Raw genomic sequence first — 18,102 nt, 5'->3', positions numbered from 1 at the left:
GGGCCCCCCGCTGCCCCCCCAGAGCACCCCGGCCCTCCCCACCCCATATCCTCCCCCTCAGCCCCACGCACCCCCCAACCCCACTCGGGGTCCCTGCTACAGCCCCAGTGCACCCGATTCCCCCCCACATTCTCCCCACACTCACGCCACACCCTGCCTGACCCCACTGCTTCCCCCCCCCCCCGCAGAGCACCCCCAATCCCCCCTTCTGCCCCATATGCTTCCTGACCCCCTGCGGGTGCCTCCCTGGTCTCTCCCAGCCCCAGGACACCCTCCACTTCCCCCTACCCCCCCTGCCCCACACCTCACTCACTGTGGGTCCCCCACATCCAGCCTGACCCCCCACCCCAAAGCCCCAGAGCACCTTAAAGCACCTCACATCTAGCTTGACCTCTATGGGTCCCCCTGGCTCCCCCAGCCCCTGGTCACCCCCACCCCCCTCACCCCACACCTAGCCTGACCTCACCCCACAGCACTCCAGGTCCCCTCATAACCTCCCCACTCCAAACCAGCCTGACCCCCCCACGTGCCCCCCAGAGCACCCCAAATCCTCCTATAACCCCCCACCCCATAACCAGACTGACCCACTACCGGCCCCTCTAGGGAGCCCCAAATCCCCCCATAACCCCCCCAGCCCCACAGCCAGCCTGACCTCACTACAGCCCCCCACCAGAGTGCCCCAGACCCCCCTATAGCCCCCCGCGCCCCATAACCGGCCTGACCCCACTGTGGGCCCCCCAAAACTCCCTGTGACCTCAGCCCACCCCACAACCACGCCGGAGCCCCCTTTAGCCCCCCTCACCCCACGGCTGCCCTGTGACCCCCCCCTCCCCTTACCCGGGCCGGGGCCGCCGCTCCGCTCCGCACCGCGCTGCCTCCACCTGCACCGCAGGCCCCGCCCCCGCTGACGTCAGCGCGCGCCCCGCCCCCCCGGGGCCGCCGACCGCGCCCACTGGCTGCCGCCACCGCCCGTCAGCGCCGCGGAGGGGGCGGGGCCGCCGGCGGCGCGGCGCTGCAGTGGGCGGGGCGGGCAGGTGACGGTGTGGCGTCACGGTGGGAGAAGGGGCGGGGCCAGGAAATTCCCCCCTACCTCCCCGCGGGGGGGGGGGCGCGTGACCTCAACGCCGGCCTCCGAGTGCCGCCGTGACGTCACCGCCCCATATAAGGAGAAAGCGTTCCCGCGGGTTCCCCCAGGCGCCACCCCGGGCCGTGGGTCCCCCCGGGCGTGTCTGGGTGCCCGGCACAGCCAGCAGAGCCCCAAATCCCCCCCCCAGACCCGGCGGAATCGGCTCTTTTCTAGATCTTTACGCTCGTTTTCACCCGCCTCCTTTTTTTGGTTCTTTTTTTTTTTTTTAGGGGGGGGGGGAGAAAAAAAACAACCACCCCTCCCTCCGCAGCGGGTCCCCGCACGGCTCCGGCCGCCCGAGAAGGCGGGGGGCACGCCCGGGCTATCGGTGCCGCGCAGGCGGCGGCGGCTGCGGGCGATAAGGTGGGGGGGGGACCGGGACGGGCACGGAGGTGGGGGCGGGCTGGAATCGTCGTCGTCGTGTCCCCCCCGTCAGCACCAAGGGTCCCACCGCCCTCTCTGCCAGCCCCCGCGGTGGCACTGGGTGGCCGGGGCCGGGCCGGGGGAGGGGGGTGCCCCCTGCCTGGGGGACAGGGACGGGGTGTCCCTGGAGGGAGGTGCCTGGTGCCACCTAACGGCCACCGCCCTGGGGACACCGGCAAGGACCCCCCCCCCCAGGGCCTCCAGAGAGCGACGGGACGGGTCCTGCTCCGGGCTCAGCGCCTCGACCCCCCCGCAGCTCCCGCTCGACCGGGGCTTGTCCCCCACCGTGTCCCCGTCCCCCCCCCCGGTCACCTCCCTCTCCCCAGGGAGCCCTAAGCCTTCCCCAGGGGAAGAGGAAGGTTTGGGGGGGGGGGGGAGGAAGAGCCTCTCGCCCCCACCGCGGTGCCGGGGGTGGGAGAGGGGGGAGCCCCTGGCTAATGTGATGAGAGGGGGATGAATCCGTAAGCTGTTAAGCCGCTGCAAAGCCCCTCGCGTTCTGGCCCCGTTATCGCCGACTTCTGCTCACATCTGCTCCCAGGGTTATTTTTAACCGGGTATTAAGGACTTCTGGGTCCTTAAGCAGGCGAGTGGGGGGGAGGTCTGTGTGTCCCCTCCCAGAGGTGCCCATGAGACACCAACATCAGCCCCGCTGCTGTTCGGGAAAGGGAACAGCCCCCCCTCTCTCCTGTGGACCCCCCATCCTCTCCGCACCCAGCCATTGGCTTTGAAGAGGATTCCAGCACTGGTCCCAGCAGGCTGGTGGCACTGGGGAAAGGCCGGAGGGGAAGCTGGGCAGGAGCCTCACACAGAGGGATGCTGCCAGGGATATAAAAAATAAAGAGATATTTATTAGCATTGAGTAAAGTGCGACCTCAGTGTAGTTTTACACTCAGAAGCCATGTAAACGGCAGCAGAAAAAAGTTCAGAGCAGACCTGGAGGGCAAGGGGAGAAAAGGCCCCGAGCGAGGTTGTACTAAAAGGATACAAGAACTGTACAAAGGCCTTTAAAAAAAAAACAACAACATCAGATAAATTATTTACAGTTCTAATTGATTACAGGAGGCTGAAGGCTCATGAGCTTCCGCAGGCTGAGAGAGCAAGAAAAGAGGGGCTGAGACAAGACACAGGCCCCGAGCTGGCATTTCAGCGGAGTTACAAGCTGCAGGGCAGCGTTTATTGATGGCTGGGATTATCCTCCGGCATCAGGTTCTGCTTTGGGGTGGGAGTTGTGGTGGGGTAAAGCCTCAGTGCTGCAGCATGACCCCTGCTCCTGCCTGGCCGGGACAGGAATTCATCATGATTTCCAGTGGTGAAAGGCCGGGAAGATTTAAGGAACGAGATAAGGCACTTTACCTGGATGTTTCTGCTAAAAATCAGCAGACATTAAACACAACTGGTAAGACTTCACAGACACCATGGAGCTGCCGAGGTGCACGGGGCTGCATCGCTGCTGGCTGTGCCAGCCAGGCTGGGGGCTTACGGGACCGCTCCTGTGATAGTGGCCTCTCCCGGAGCCACGGGCTGGCCATCAGCACGTCGTTAACGGCAGAGAGACTCTGCACAGGTTTGGCAAGAAGGGAATCCCAGTGCTGGAGACCCCAGCACCATGCAGCTTTCTGTGCCACTGCCTCGGTAACTCCATTTACAAATACAGGCATTTTTCTTGCCAGTGCCTTAAATTCCCTGGGGAGACCTGAGCTGAACTGCATTCCTCCAACTTGTGACCCATCAGCAAAGACTCCAGAGCCGAAACGTAGCTGCAGCCCCACTGTGGATGTGCGAGCCGGCGGAGTCCAGCCCCTCTCCCACCCCAAAGCCATTTCTGAAGAGCTTACCGAAAGGGACAATAGGACATGCTCATCACGGCACTAAAAACACTGCCCTGCCAGCACCAGAGGCAAAGCTACAGCCTGGCCAAATCCATTTTTCTAACTCCTTCCTGGGCTCAGATCTTCTGGAGAAGGCCCTGAGCCACACTCCATCTCCTGCAGTGACACTACACAACTGGCTGTTTCCTTGTCTTCGCCATCACCCTCACTGGCACACGAGGCTAAAAGGAATTTAATGGGGGAAAAAAGCAAGCCCAGCCTCGAGCTGCCCGGAGGACGGGTTGCCCAGCAGATGATCCGGCCTTTCTAGGAGCAAACGGATCTGGAACAAAGCTGCTGACGGGAAAGCACATGGGAGGGTGAAAGGTGGGCACTAGGATGCGGAAGAGTTTTTGCCAACTTGTTGGATCCAATTAGCCAAAAATAGTTGAAAAGCTCAGCAGAAGCCCAGCACCGGGCCAGGACCACTTTCCTCACTGAGAAGCTTTGCATCAACACGCAGGAGAGCCCCACTCTGCTAGAAAGCAGGCTGCAGAGCTCAGCTTTAGCTCAGGCCTCCTGGGCTTCCCCTGTCTCGTGCTCTGGGTTTGCTGCATGGTTTTGGCAGGCCAGTGGCCACGGGGAATCGTACCCGCTGTGCTCTCAGCTGGACACAGGCTGGAGCCACGCGGCTTTGATCCACTCTCCCATCTGGTCAGTGGGAACATGGATCAAGTTTGCGGCTCAAGCCTGTTTCTGGTTCCTTCACTGACCTTTGCACCACCACGGGTGAAGGTCAGGAGCCTGGAGCAGATGGGGCTGTGCCCCCACGCACCTCGGCTTGTTAGGAAGGCCACTGGGACCACTGGTGGCAAACGGTGCTGTTCTGAAGAGCACAGCCCCTCACAGAGGGGGAAGAGGCTGCATTGACCTGGGACACAGCCACGAAAGCACTGCAGAGCCCTCTTGACACCTTGGCCTGTGGATCTGGCACGGAGAGGGCTACTGCCTCTCTGTCTTGACATGGTCTCCAATCATCCTCCTGTGATAGGTGGCCAGAAAGATGTCGTTGTCTCGGGGGCAGTCGTAGTGGCAGGAGCACACCTTGATGAACATCATCTTCCGCTGGAAGAAGTCCCCCTCGGGGCAGCGGAACTCCACTTCCACAGTGCTGGTGACGTAGGGGGTGCAGCAGCGGCCGTCCGTGCAGCTGCCGCAGAACTTGGGCCGGTAGGAACGGGTGCTGGTGCAGCCCGAAAACTCAAAGTGGAGGCTCTGGCGTGGCTTTGGGGTCCGCACACACTTCTTCCCCTTCTAGGGAGAGAGCAGATGGGTTAACAAGGACATGACAATCAGACGAAAGGTCCACTGAGGCCTGTGCTCTATCTCTGTCACTGGGCAATAGGACACAGAAAAAGTGGAAGCAGAGAGCAAACCCTCTGAGATGGGCTCATGCCTGACAAGTACCTAGCCAGGTTGTCCCTGGCATTCACGGTGTTGTGTCCCCTCTCCCCAAGCCCAGTACCTTGGTTTTCTCCATGGGGAAGTCGCAGGGCCGGACCATGCAGAGCCGGGTCTCCTTCTCCAGGCGGCACTGGGGGTTGTCGTTGGTTACTCGGGCAGAGATGCCCATGCCACAGCTCTTGGAGCAAGCACTCCACTCGGTGGTCTGCACCAAGCAGTTCTCCTGCAGGTTATTCAGCTCTGGCTTGTGTGCTGGATCCTCCCTGAAAACTGAGCAACACAGAAGAGACACAAGGCAAGGTTCAGGGCTTGGGACAAAATGTGGCAGCTCCATGGCTGCCCCCAGCTTGGTCTAACTCTTCAGGAACAGTAGCAAAGGTCTGATCCATCCTGTGAGCTCCTCAGCCTCTCAGCAAGAGGAGGACGCAGGCAAGCATGGTGCCATTTCCTACCATGGCCCAGCTCCCACCAGCTCTGCTGCTACACCAGAGGGTGTGCAAGCCTCCCCGCAGCATCGCTAAAGTCTCACCTTAACGGATCTGGAGTTCAACGCTTGGTACCCACACCACGGTGCACCAAGTAAACAGTCACGTCCAGTTCCAAACCAGATGTGACTTAGGGCCCCGATCCAAAGGCAGTTTGGATCCACCCCTATCCCCCAGCAAACAGCTCCCAGCCCTGTCATGTCTGCCCACCACTCACCCGCCATGGCTGTTTCGAAGCGGTTTTCCTCGCTGCCCTCCTCGCAGATCCACTCTTCGCAGCACTTATTGTGGAACTTCACCCGCCGCGGGTTGGGGCACTCGGGGGACGGCAGCCGCAGGTCGTCGGAGCAGAGCGGGATGCAGCCGATGGCCCCGTCCATGCAGATGCACTGCAGCTTGCAGGTGGGCTGGAAGCTCTCTCCATTGTGGTAGATCTTGCCCAGCAGGTCACAAGTCGCACCCTCGTGAGCTGTAGGAAGCGGGAAGAGGAGGAGGAGAAGCTGAGCAGATGGTAGGGGGCTAGCAGCACGGCCTCTGCCTCAGGGGGTCACAGGGCTCCTGGTGAGGGACTAGTGCCCACGCGCAGACTCTCCCCTGCTCTGCCATCCCAGTGCTGGACATGGCAAAAGTTGGCGCTTTTCATATTTGTCTCCCTGGACCCAAGGCTATTCCTGACATTGATTTTTGGAAGTTGGCTCCAGCTGTGCCAGACCTCCCAAAATTCTCTAGAAAAATCTCTTCTCCACTTGGATGAGCTACTAAGTGGGACTTTGTCTTTACAGCTTGTAAACAGCCTGTTCTCCAGTCAGAGGTCTTCCTGTCCAGCTCAGAGAGTGCCCAGGCAGCGGTGTTGTGCAAGATGCATTCCTGACACGACACATGAGCCAGCAGCTTTGCTCCTCGTTACTCTTAGGAGACCAAAGGCAACATTCTCCTAAAAGCAGTTGGTTCCCCACATATCTAAAGGTATGTACAAAAGGAAAATAACACTTTGGGTTTATGACCTTTTTGGCTCCTCTGTGGTGCATGAATCCTTCCAGCCACAACTTTTTCTATTTCTCTCTGTTCTGATCTCCAGATCTCTCATCTCCAGCCCTCCTACGAGTCTTTCACTCCTTCCCGATAAAACTTAAATGAGCAAAAAAGGAAATGCAACAATATCTGACACATAGGAGCAATCTTCAGTCTGGGAGTGCAAGCAATGCTCACAAGTTCTTACGTCTGTATTAGCCAACATTTTTCCAGTGGAAGTTTTCCAGCAGAAAACTCTTATTTGATTAAGAGTTTTGCAGGCACAGATCAATGTCAGGAATGTTTTCAATGAGAAACAACTGAAGCATTTTAATTCGATATCAAAGATTTCCTTTATGCTCTTACAATAGCTCAACCAAAATACTTGTTGGACAGTATCCATAGGGGGAAGCATTTTGCTCGGGTAATTATTTTAGATACTATAAAGATCAAGATGAAACATTTTGATATGTTGGAAAGTTTGGAAAGTTTTGACACAGCCAAATGAGTATTCTAAATAACTCATGGAAAGTTTTGAGATTTTTTTTTTATATATATTTTTTTTCTTTCAGCCTGAAATGAAATGTTGAAATCTCAGAGTTGTTCACAGGACAGAAATCCTGCTTTTGGACAGTTCTCATCAGCTGCTGCTTTCTGCAATCCTGACCCTTAAAAAACAGAAAAAGTCCATACAAACTTCTATTGGGAAGTTACCAAAATGAAGGATTCTCGGCTGCTTGTGGAGGCTTACCAGGAAACCTGATCTATTTTCCCCTTACTCCTGCTCGCCCATGGAACATTGTCTCAGACATTAAGTGTTTGGACCAAACAAGGAGCAAGAGCCTCTTTCCATCCCACCTAGTCCTTGAGGGGACACAAATCCTTCCGGGCTGCTAGTGCCTTGTTTCTAACCAGAGCTGGATCTCAACTTGCAACTCTTTTCAATGCCATTGGTATAAAAATACTCCTGTGCTCCTACTCAGAAGTTTCAAAATCCTCACTTTTTCCATCAAAGTGGAAGCCATCCACTTTCCCTCTACACAACCATTCATACTTATTTTTAAATCCTCTTTCATTGGTTTTTAGCCCGAGCCCTCTCCCTTTCCCAATGAACTGATCGTGCTGTTCCCTCAGCAGCACTCCTCCCCACCCAAGGAATGGCAGCCTCCTCGGGGGTTTTATTATGTTTTCAAAACTCAATCATTTTGTCATGCCCTTCATTACCCTACAATGACCTCACTTTCCTGTTGACCTGATCCAATTAAAGCACCAAAACAGATTGTGCCAGCGGAGTGAGACGGCTCTTTCTTCACCAGCTCTGCTTGGCACCGCTGCTGCCTCCCGCCTCCAAACACCGAGTCCAGCCAAGGAGACTTTTGCCCTTTTCTGCAGGGAATATGGCAGAGCTCAAGTGAGCCGCTCCAGTGGCCGCAGCTCTGCCAGCTCCCTGCACCCATCCAGGCCACCCTACCACCCTTAGGCTCTCCTACTCTAGAGTTACTACGGGATTGTCTCTACCTTTCTGATATTCCAAGGTCTCTGCAGGAAGGGAAGAATTCCTCTGCAATACGTGAAATGCTACATACTGTGATTAACATTAAACAAACACACAGTAATTTTCACTCTGATGGTTCCCTTCCTATCTCTTCTGATATGGCCTTCAGGCTGGTACCCAACCCAGCAGCTTTTCCCATGACACCTGAACACCTCTCTGCTCCCATCACATCTGTCTTACTTGGATACCTGTAAATCCTGTCTTCTCTATTCACAAACACTGATCTTTCTCCTCATTCAATTCATTGCTCCACCTTCAGCTTCCTTCACTGCCTCCAGAATCCCCCATCTTCCAAGAGATCAGTGTGGACATCAGAAAAATATCACCCAAGGACATTACATCCCAAAACTTCAGTCCAATTTAGGGAAGATATCCTGGTCTATGTTCACCTGGGAATTTTGCCATGGAAATCTTAATTTCTCATTTAAAGACAGGAAGGACAGTTGTGGTCTTCAAGTCTGATTTTCTACACAGCAGGGATCTGGGACCCTGACTCCAAAATCTTTGTATCAAACCCATATGTCATGGTGAATACGAAGAACTTTTATTAGACGAATGTCCAGTCTTCATGTGAAGTCTGAGATGGAGACTCCTCCACACTCCTGAGTAAATTGTTCCAGTGATTTAGCTACCTTTACTCCACAAACATACACCTCATTTCCCGTCTTAATTAGGCAGTCTACAGCTTACACCCAATGGATGTTATTACGCCTACATTTACCTTATTAAGCTTCAATCATCAGGTCTTAGGTGTATCAATGCCTGCAGAAAGTACTAGGAAGCGCATGTGGTTTCTAAAGATCACAATAACTGGGGGAGAAAGGCTAAACAACTTATAAAAACTTCTCATAAGAAAAGAGAAAACACCTTCTACAAGTTAAATTCATTATTTAGATTTAAAAAAATTGTATGTGATCCTGGCACTGCAAAACAGTGCAGTTCCACCCCAAACCCCCAACGTCCCTGTCTCGGGGTGGTGTGAGTAGTGCGGTTGCTGGAGCATTTCCAGACATGCCCCGTGCAGTGGCTGAACGCTTCCCAAAGCATTCACCTCAGCTTTCCAGCCCTCCTGTCTTCTTCACTATTTTGAAAAGCTTGGATTAAAAAAACGGTCAGCTCCTGGCAAAGATGGGGCAGAGGAGTCTTGTTTTTAAACAAAGAACAGGAGACTGAGGAAATACTTTTTTTTCCTCTACACCAAAATAATTTTTGCATGCTTTAAAAATAGCTACTACACAAAAAAAAATCAAAAAGATTTTTCTTTTCTGGCTAAAAAGAGGCACCAAGAGAGAAAACAGGTCTGCATTTGTATTTACCTGGCTCAGTAATTCTTGTGTTCTACTTACACACTATTTTGCAAACGAGTTGTTCAGCTCTTTCCACCCACGTGCTACAGCCAGAAATATGGTATGCCTTTTGCATGTAAGCAGTCGAGTGCAGAATGCTAATCTCCAGTGCAAGGCAGTGAGATTTTGGGTGAGATTTTCCAAGCAACTGTACTTTCCAGTAAAAGTCCAGATTGCTAGTATTTACCCACAGGTGCTACAGGGTTAGAGGATGTCTCCTAACAATGTCACAGGAACAAGGAGAGTCCCAAACCCCAACTCGTGCCTTTGGAAACATCCTTCATTGCAGGAGGAAGTAGGTTGCATGTGTGAAGGTATCAGTGAATTTGCTGGCTCGCAGGGCTGGCACAGATCTCACAACGTGATGCTGGATGAAGCTCCAAGCGCTGCAGGAAATTCTGACGATGCCGTGGGTTTTCTGGGAGGTCTGAAGGGGCCACAAGAAAACCGCACAATAACAGAACATACAGCTCTCACCTAAGCAGATCCCGCTGCCTCTGTGGATTTTGGAGAAGTCGCAGTAGAGTCCCTTGTGATGATCACAGGGTTTCTGCAGGGAACAGAGCTCGCCAAGCTGCCTGGCACACACCTTGCAGCAACCACAGGCATCCAACACATGGCTGGTGCCAGGGGGGCACTGCAGAGGCTGGGAGGGACACTGGCATGGATACGTGCAGGCCTGCGGTTCTACCTGGAGGGCAAACAAGCCATGGAGAGAATGAGTCTCCCGCAAGCCAGCCAGGCAGAGAAATGAAAAACACGATTCTGCTTCAAGCACAGACACCCCATCAAGAGGAGGGAAGACCAACTTCACGCTCCACTGGAGAGCCCTGCTGCAGAGGATGTGTGTGCAGCTCCCAAGGACTCGCAAGACTAATCTTTTCCTCATCCCTAACTCATCTGGAGCTCAAGGAAAAAAAAAAGATGCCTCTGAGAAGCAGGGCCAAAACAAACAGGACAAGCAGTAGCTTGGAGTCCCACATGCAGCTCAGCCCCCCGCTTCCCTGGAAACAATAAAATAGTAATTATTAACAGTAAGTAATTCCCAGCTTTTACATAGCACTGCTCAGAAGAAGATATCGAAGCACTCTGCAGCAGCACCATTAGACCCAGTCTGAAGATGGAAAAAGTGAGGTACATAGCGAAAGGACTTGCCCAAAGACAGCCAGCAGGACTGCAGCAGCGCTGAAAACTGACCCAAAGGCTCCTGAGTTCCATTTTGTCCCCTGGATGTCATACTTTCTTTGTTATTCCCAGAGATGCACCCTCTCCTCTCCCCTTTCAAAGAATACAGCGCAACCGACCTTTCTTGGAACCCTGTGAATCTACAATTGCCTCACTTGATAGCATTGCAGAAGTGCTGGCCACCTCTTGAAACCCACCTTTTATGGCTTTTATGCCACTTCAGCAGCTAGACAGAGATCAGGCTATGTCTGAAGGAGGGTTACCTTCTCCGGAAAACCCAGGATGCTTCAAACACTCCAATAACTCAGTCTGTGGCTTCCTTGTTCTGAATCAGTTTGGAGCAGATACACCAGCCTCAGATCTGGATGTGCCCAGATTTGGGCAAGATGTAAAACCACAACCTTGAAAGGTGCAGAGCATATGGTCTCTAAAGATCCTCTCATACCTCCTCAGAACCATCAGTGTGCCAACTCTAGCCTGGTTTTCTGTTCTGCCCAATAAAATTCTCCAGGTAGTTCAGAGGGATGCAAGAGCACTACTCCAATTTGCAGTGCTCACATGCTGTGCGTTGCTAGATATGGGTCAGCTCCCACCCCAGGGGCAGCTGCTGCCGCAGGGCTGATACAACCCTTGCACGTAGATGATGCCAGCAAAACGCTTTGGGATCCTGTATTGCTGTGAGCTGGGTGAAGATGAAAGCACCCGACAGGACAGAACCCTCACGGCTCCCCTGCCAGACCCGGCCACTGCCACCCAGGGAGAAGGGCTGCAGCAGCTGGAAAGAGCCTGGGGGCAGGCAGGAGGGGGGGCCACCTGGAACAGAAGCCAAAAAAATATCTTGCTACAGCTCTGTTTGCACTTGTTATATCCCACCCAGCCCTCGCTTGTGAAACAGCTTCCTTGGATATTGTGTTTGTCACCAATAACAGTAGTAAAACTCTTCCAGCTGTTTTGACTGTTGCTCAAAACAGCTGCTCTGACTTTAGCTCACGTGGGGTCAGAAGATGCCAACTGCTTTGTACTTCTGTAACAATCAGCACAGTATGGTGTAGGACAGGGATCTTAACTCACAAGTCCTCCCAGAGTCTCACCCTGCTCAGCAGGAATCAGTGTAATTCTCCTTGAAAACTCCTAGCACAAAGTATTTTGGAAACAAGCCTCTCTTGCCTGTAGCCCAGCTGTTCTGAGACGGCAGTCTCAGAGCCACTCGCTGGGAGCTGGCATGTCACAGGGATCTCCTCCCGACTGCTAAAGTGCATTAAAAGATGCTAAAAATACAGAAATGCTCTCCTACTGTTTTTCATGTATGCAACCGCTGTAGCTGCCAAAAGGACATGTTATTCAACCATGGATGAGTGGGTGGGGGGTACATGAGATCATAAAAGAGGCAAAGCATTCCTAACACAGGACCTATATTAAGATGCAATGCATGCACTTAAAAAAAAAAATGACAACAAGCATTTTCCAATGCAGTGTCAGCCACAGGCCATATAAAGAAACACTCTCAAAATAGCTCTCCTACTGAAAAACAAACCAAACCAACCTCTTTCAGGATAACAGAGAATGCAATGGAATTAAACCCAACCGAGTTTTCCTTCTTGCCTTCATTAATCATTGCTGGCGCAGTTTATTTCATTTAATAACTCACCCGAAGAAACTAGACCACCTGGTTTTACCTTCTGTTCACAATCAGCTTCACTTCCTCATCATATTACGGCTGCTTTTCAGCACAAGAACATCTGGACTCAGATCTCCGACGTACCAGAGACCTGCCGGGTGACTCTGCACCCCTACCTCTGCTGTGCCTCATTTCCCCCACCTGTGAGCAGAAGCACGGCTTAAAAGGCCCAATTCATCCATATTTGCAGGGCTCTTTTCAATACTTCAAGACTTTCTGATCAGTCAGCTCAGACATGCCTCTCTTCATCGCCCAGTCCACCTGGCCCCAGGGTGTGCTGGGGCTCCTGTTTGCTTGTTTTACTACTGAGCAAAGTCAGCTCGTGCTATTTATAACTCCCGCTCCTCTTATGGGCCCAAGAGAGAGGAGAGAATAGGCTGAAATCTTTTTTGGCTCATGCACACTCAACCGTCAGCACTGAATAACTGCCTGGCAAGGGGAACTTCTTGAGCTGGGAACAGCCGGTAGAAAGTCAACATTGAACCAACTTCCTAGAGTTCTCCATTACTTAATTTGCTTTCACAGCAATTTCAAAGAGGCTAAATAATGGATTATATTGCATTTGCATGGAGCACCCTCCACCCTGCATTATTTTCAAGGACTGCTTCTAGGCGTTGTTTCAATACAGTGTTGAAACTGCCCAAACTGTCCCAAAGAACTGCAAGGACTCACATTCAGGGCTTTGCTACAGACCCACACGTAACACAAAGACCAGCATTTCCACATAACATGCCACTGACCTGGGTGCAGAGGGATTCAACCTGGAGAACATTTAATTTTCTTCCCTCTGCAGAAGGGTCTGTCCCCAAAACTACACTTTTACCATCGTTGAGCAGGATCCTAACTTCAAGTTCACTACAGCCTTGACCTTGTTGCTGTTGAGGTTAGCAGTGCATTTCTGTGAACTTTGAGAGCAGCAGAACAGAACCAGTCTTACAGAGATCAAGGCTATAGATTTAAGAAAGCACTAAAGCCTGGAATATCAGCTCTCCCTGCTCCTGGCTTTGCTGGCAGTTCTCATATCAATCACAATCACTACATGTGCATCTGCCACTCCCAGGACCGCTGAGCGATGGCCAAGCCACAACAGGAGTGCAAACAGACTAGAGGACTCCCTTGCCTGGACTCCATACATGCTCTCCACCACTGACTCCCAGGTCCCATCTGCTCAGCTGACAAGCCAGAACAAGCTTCCTCCCAACTGCCAGCACCAAATCCAGTTACCTGGGGGAAAATAAAAAGTGAGAATGTTCTTCCTGCTTCATATCCACATAAAACCTCTTCCCCCTATGCCCTCAGGAAGGCTCAAGTTGGGGGGGACAATCTCACACCACTGCAGCAGTTCCGTGGCATCGTCAGGACTTCTCCTTCCTGATCAGTCAATGTCCACACGAGCCCAGGGAACCAGCTAAGAGGGCCAAACCAAAGAGGATTTTTAAAACGCGTTTGGGCTCGTGACTGCATTCAAAGGGCTGGGAAAGGAGTGTTCTGAAGCTGAGCTAGCTGTTTGCAAAGTGCTTTGGGAGCCAGGAGGTAACACTGCAAGGTAGAAGTAATATAATAAACACGTAACTGGTTCTCTTTCACGTTCCAAGAGTGGCAGTAGATAAAGCAGCCAAAACACAGCTATTCACATACTCCAAACACTGAATTATCGTGGATAATACCTGCTCTCCCTCCACCACAGGCTCTCAAGGCACCTTCCCAAGGCTGCTGCAGCACATTGTACAACAGCGTATTACAGGAGACAAGAATCATTACCCCCATTTCACAGACAGAGCATGGAGACACGAAGACTGGCCCAGGCTGAGCCTGGCAGAGCTAAACATAACTCCCAGCAATCCTGGTTCTACTCTTGCCTCTGAACAACACAGGAGGCAGACTCAGGAGTAACAGCTCTCATTTCCTTGCTCGATCCACTAAACACCACTCTCAGAGCTCAAAGAAAGTCAAAAGTCCCATTTCCGAGGCAGCTGGCAGGTTTAGGGAAAATGACATCACTTCAGAGTAATCACAGAATCATAGAATACCAGGTTGGAAGGGACCTCAAGGATCATCTGGTCCAACCTTTCTTGGTAAAAATAATAAATTTGGTAATAATAAAGTGTCACAGTGGTGGGATTCACTGCCTTCATTTATATGACCAATATAATGCTGCCAAAGCTGGGTCAGAGCAACAATCAAGATGACCATTCCAAATCACAGAAATTACCCTTAGATCACAGTAGTGTTAGGTGCACAGGACGCCTTTTCTGGCAGGAAAGTGGCTGGCACATGCTGGGTGCTGCCAGGAGCAATCAAACAGACCTCATCAAACAGAAGTTTATTGCACCTATCAGCACAATAAGCCGTGCAAGGCACAGTGGCTCTGTGAACCTGATTTCTTCACTGATCCAAAAGGCACTTACTGCAATTCAGGTACATTAATGACTGCAGCAATGTTCCTGCTATTACTGGCACTGTAATAGCACATAGAAGTCCTAAGCAGAATCAGCTGCTCTGTGAAGCACTTGTATTAACACAAAAACAGGCACAAATCCTGCTCTGGAGAGGCTGCAGTCTAATTTCCCCCTCGGGATCACTGTTTTTGGGAACACATGGGTGGATTCAGTGGCAGCTGGGGAAGGATGGTGATGGTAAGGACCTGGGCTACAAGACTTTTATTCCTTGCAGTGACATAAACTCAGTGACCTCACCTCTCCCTCTTGTAAACCAGGGCTGGCTTCTAGCTCACAGGAGTGGAGTGAAAAAAAAATCCATTCACATTTGCCAAGAGCTTTGAGATCCGTAGCTGACAGGCATTACGCGCAGTGCAGCTCCGAGCGTGATTTAGTTACACAGTGCATTTGCATTGTTCTGCTAACAGCCAAACTTCTCTCAGAAACCTTTGGAGGCAGGTGGCACCTGGGAAGATTTATTCAGCCTAAAGCATTCGCATGCATCAAAGCAAGAAGCTGCAATGCCCAGCCAGCAAACAGAGCTGCTGCAGTGTAATACATACCCAGCCAGGCGCAAGGAGGAGAAGGAACAGGGTCCAGGTCACTGTCCCCAAGTTGCCAGACATCCCGAGTAAAGGGAAGGGAGGGGATTCAGGCTGCCGACTGACTCACTCCTCCTTCAGAGTTTCTCCTCGCTCGTTGGAGAAAGTTGCACACCAGCTCCTCTTTAAATAGCCTCCTGGAGGGGGCGTGCCCCGCGCTTGAGTGACAATCTGGAAAGCAAGCCGAAATGGGTGCAACAAAAAATGTCCAAATTCCAAGGAACATGAGCAGATTCCTGTGGCCCTGGTGGTTACGGGGCTGCCGGCGCAGCCTGCAGCTTGGTTACTTTCCACGTGGGTAAATCAAATCCCAGTAAAAGCAGGATTATTATTTTTTAATTTTCCTCTTTTTAACTCCAAAAGTATGAAGCTTGGGACAGCTTTCTTAACGCAACCCCCCTTTCCTTACCTACATCCATTCCTTTTTGGCTGCAAGAGCTGAGGACTTAAATAAGCACAGCTTTGTGGTGCTCAATGTTTTTCCTTTGAACAGGAGGGAGAGACGGAAAGTTCAGTGCTGTTAGGCGCAATTAGGTACCATAACTGACCGTGCATCACCAGCGCTTGCTGCTGCCAGCTCCAAGAAATGAAAGTTTCATGACTATAAAGGCTGCCGTCTGAACTCCTGCAACTAGAAGCTGCTTGTTTTATGAGGCAATGAAAAGCTACGGGGTGAAGGTTATTGATAAAGGACAGCAATTCCCCATAGTGCTTTATTTGCGCCTCGGGATTGATGCAGGATATAACACATTTTTATCTCAGGGCATGATCTTTTTTGTTTGCTGCTGAAATACAGAACCAGGCTTCTTCACCGCCTGCACAAAAAGAGCTTTAGAATATGAAAGAGTTGTTTTGTGTATTAAAGAGTTGTTTTGTTTATTCCCAAACAGCAAGTGGAATGCTGCCATGGAAAGATGAGGAGAAGGAGTGCAGCAGAGGGCACTCTTAGTCCTTGCTGGCCTGGGGTGTGACAGAGCAGGTTGGGTACCGGACAGGAATCCTCTGTGCTGCACATGAAGTGGCCTTAAAAAGACTTTGAGTCAGGACCTCTCCACGGTAGAAGTGGTGCAAGATCTCTGTACTTACCTTGGGCCAACATAAAGCAAGGGGCAGGAGCATATGCAGAATGCACTGTGCCATACAGTCCCTACCACATCCCTGCAGAGTGTGCTGGGAAGTAGGAGAGAAGATGAAGAAAAATAATAGGGAGTGTGTAGTGGGTCATTTAAATTTGGCCTACTTCCTGCGTGCCTCTAAGTGTAGGGCATCTTAGCTGGGAATCAAGCCCTGCGTTTTACGCAGGGCTTTTCAGGTCCCTGTGCAACGCCAGCTCAGCTTCCACACTCCCTACGCTACTGTTTGTCCACTGCTGAAAACAGACAACCCCGACTTAATTAATTAGCACTCAGAAAGCCCCTTGAGATTTGAGGCTGGAGAGCATTAACACAGTGCAAACCACCTCAGATGCACCTCCTTCTTCTCCTCTTCCATAAGACGAAGGATTTCACAATCATTTCCGTAACAGCTACCTCTACTAATGTCACAACAAAGGATTACGTCTCCACACAAAAGATTTAATGTACTGGAGGTGGCATAAACATCCAGTGCCCTAGAGCAGCTTGGAGCTAAAGACAGTCTAGCTGGATATACATTCCTCCCCTTTTGGAAGGCTTGGCACCTTAAACTATGTTGTCACCTAAAATTAGCTGCTCACATTTCGCAGGACATTCTCCTACTGCTCGTAAATAAGACAGGGATAAAGTGCTACACACCTCTGTTCTCATTTTCTCACACAGCAAGAGTATAAACCACAGCTGAATTCCAAGCCATATGGAGCATCTGAAGGTGTTATATTTGTGCCTTTTTAAAAGGACAGTGCTTAACGTATGGCTTGATTCATACATTGCTCCTTGTCCAAGAAGCAGCAGTTGCACCTCAAGCCATGATCTTCCAAATTCTGCTTTCAGAATTTCTTTTAACCTGCTGCATAACCTCAAATGAACTGTTCAACCAAAATCATAACGCTTACTCGCCTGTCCCGAGTTTTGTGGGGAATATTCAGCACTAAACCAGCATTATGATTGCTGATTAAGTTTTCAACCTACAACAAAAACAAAGAATAATTTGATTATAAAACATCCTTACCAAGCTACTCATCATCATCCACCTGAATGCTTTCAACTTCCAGAACAGTAGCATAAGTAAAACGTACAGAGGTGCAATCCTGCTCATCCCTCAAGCCACCTTAGCTCTGCCATGGCCAGCCAGCTGTCTCCCCTGCCTTGCCAAGAGATGAGTGTCTGGATCCACTCTAGCTCCTTTACTGGATAACAGAACCAACACCTTGCACCAGCCTCTTCACTGCAAAGCACCAGGAGCAGCACCAAGCCCTCCACATGCGTGTTTCTCCGGACAGAGGAGCCCAGAGCAAGTCTGCCACCAAGGCACCTTTTTACCATAAGCTGAAAAAAAGTAGAGGGGCAGCAGAACATGAAGGACAAGTGAGGTCCCTACACCCATGGTCCAAGATTTTGTTAGGGCACTGGGACAACCAAAACTACCCCTAATGCTAGCAGCTGAACTGTTCACCCCATTGGACATGTCACTTGCCAAGAAGCAAGAGAAGAACATGAAGGTTGAGTGACTCAGAACGATCAAAGGGAGGAAACACTCAAGTTAACACTGATTTGCATCTCTTCTTTTTGCCTCAGCTGCCTCAAGAGAAGGGATAAAGATGTCAACCCTGCTTAAAATCTCCCCCAAGCAAAGAATAGTGGGTGTTTAATTCACCTTGTTACGTTCTTCTGGATTCACTCACCATGCCCAACCAGTAGCTTTCCTGAATTTATAGTAATTAAAAAAAGAAGACATTTAGATAATTGCTGAAAATCATGTAAGGGTAAAAAATAAAATTAAGGCAAGCACACACACAGGTTTTTTGCTCAGCATGATCTCTCGCAGTGGCACTCTGCCTGCAGAAG

The 18,102-nt window shown here is 51.2% G+C and overlaps 1 protein-coding gene across 1 annotated transcript; it reads right to left on the bottom strand.

Moving 5' to 3' along the window:
- Positions 1 to 2,377: 2,377 nt before the first annotated feature.
- Positions 2,378 to 17,026, bottom strand: LOC142040185 (CCN family member 2-like). Its single transcript, XM_075047665.1, has 5 exons — positions 15,083 to 17,026; positions 9,696 to 9,909; positions 5,524 to 5,775; positions 4,883 to 5,091; positions 2,378 to 4,671 (listed from the first exon to the last, which is right to left on the bottom strand). Exons 1-5 carry the CDS (start codon positions 15,143 to 15,145, stop codon positions 4,360 to 4,362), a joined length of 1,050 nt encoding a protein of 349 aa, XP_074903766.1. The 5' UTR covers positions 15,146 to 17,026; the 3' UTR covers positions 2,378 to 4,359.
- Between the last annotated feature and the right edge of the window lie 1,076 nt (positions 17,027 to 18,102).

Source organism: Buteo buteo, chromosome 16 (assembly GCF_964188355.1).
Source record: "Buteo buteo chromosome 16, bButBut1.hap1.1, whole genome shotgun sequence".
NCBI lineage: Eukaryota > Metazoa > Chordata > Aves > Accipitriformes > Accipitridae > Buteo > Buteo buteo.
Note: the sequence above shows the minus strand (reverse complement) of the source record. Positions and strands in the feature narration are given on the sequence as shown.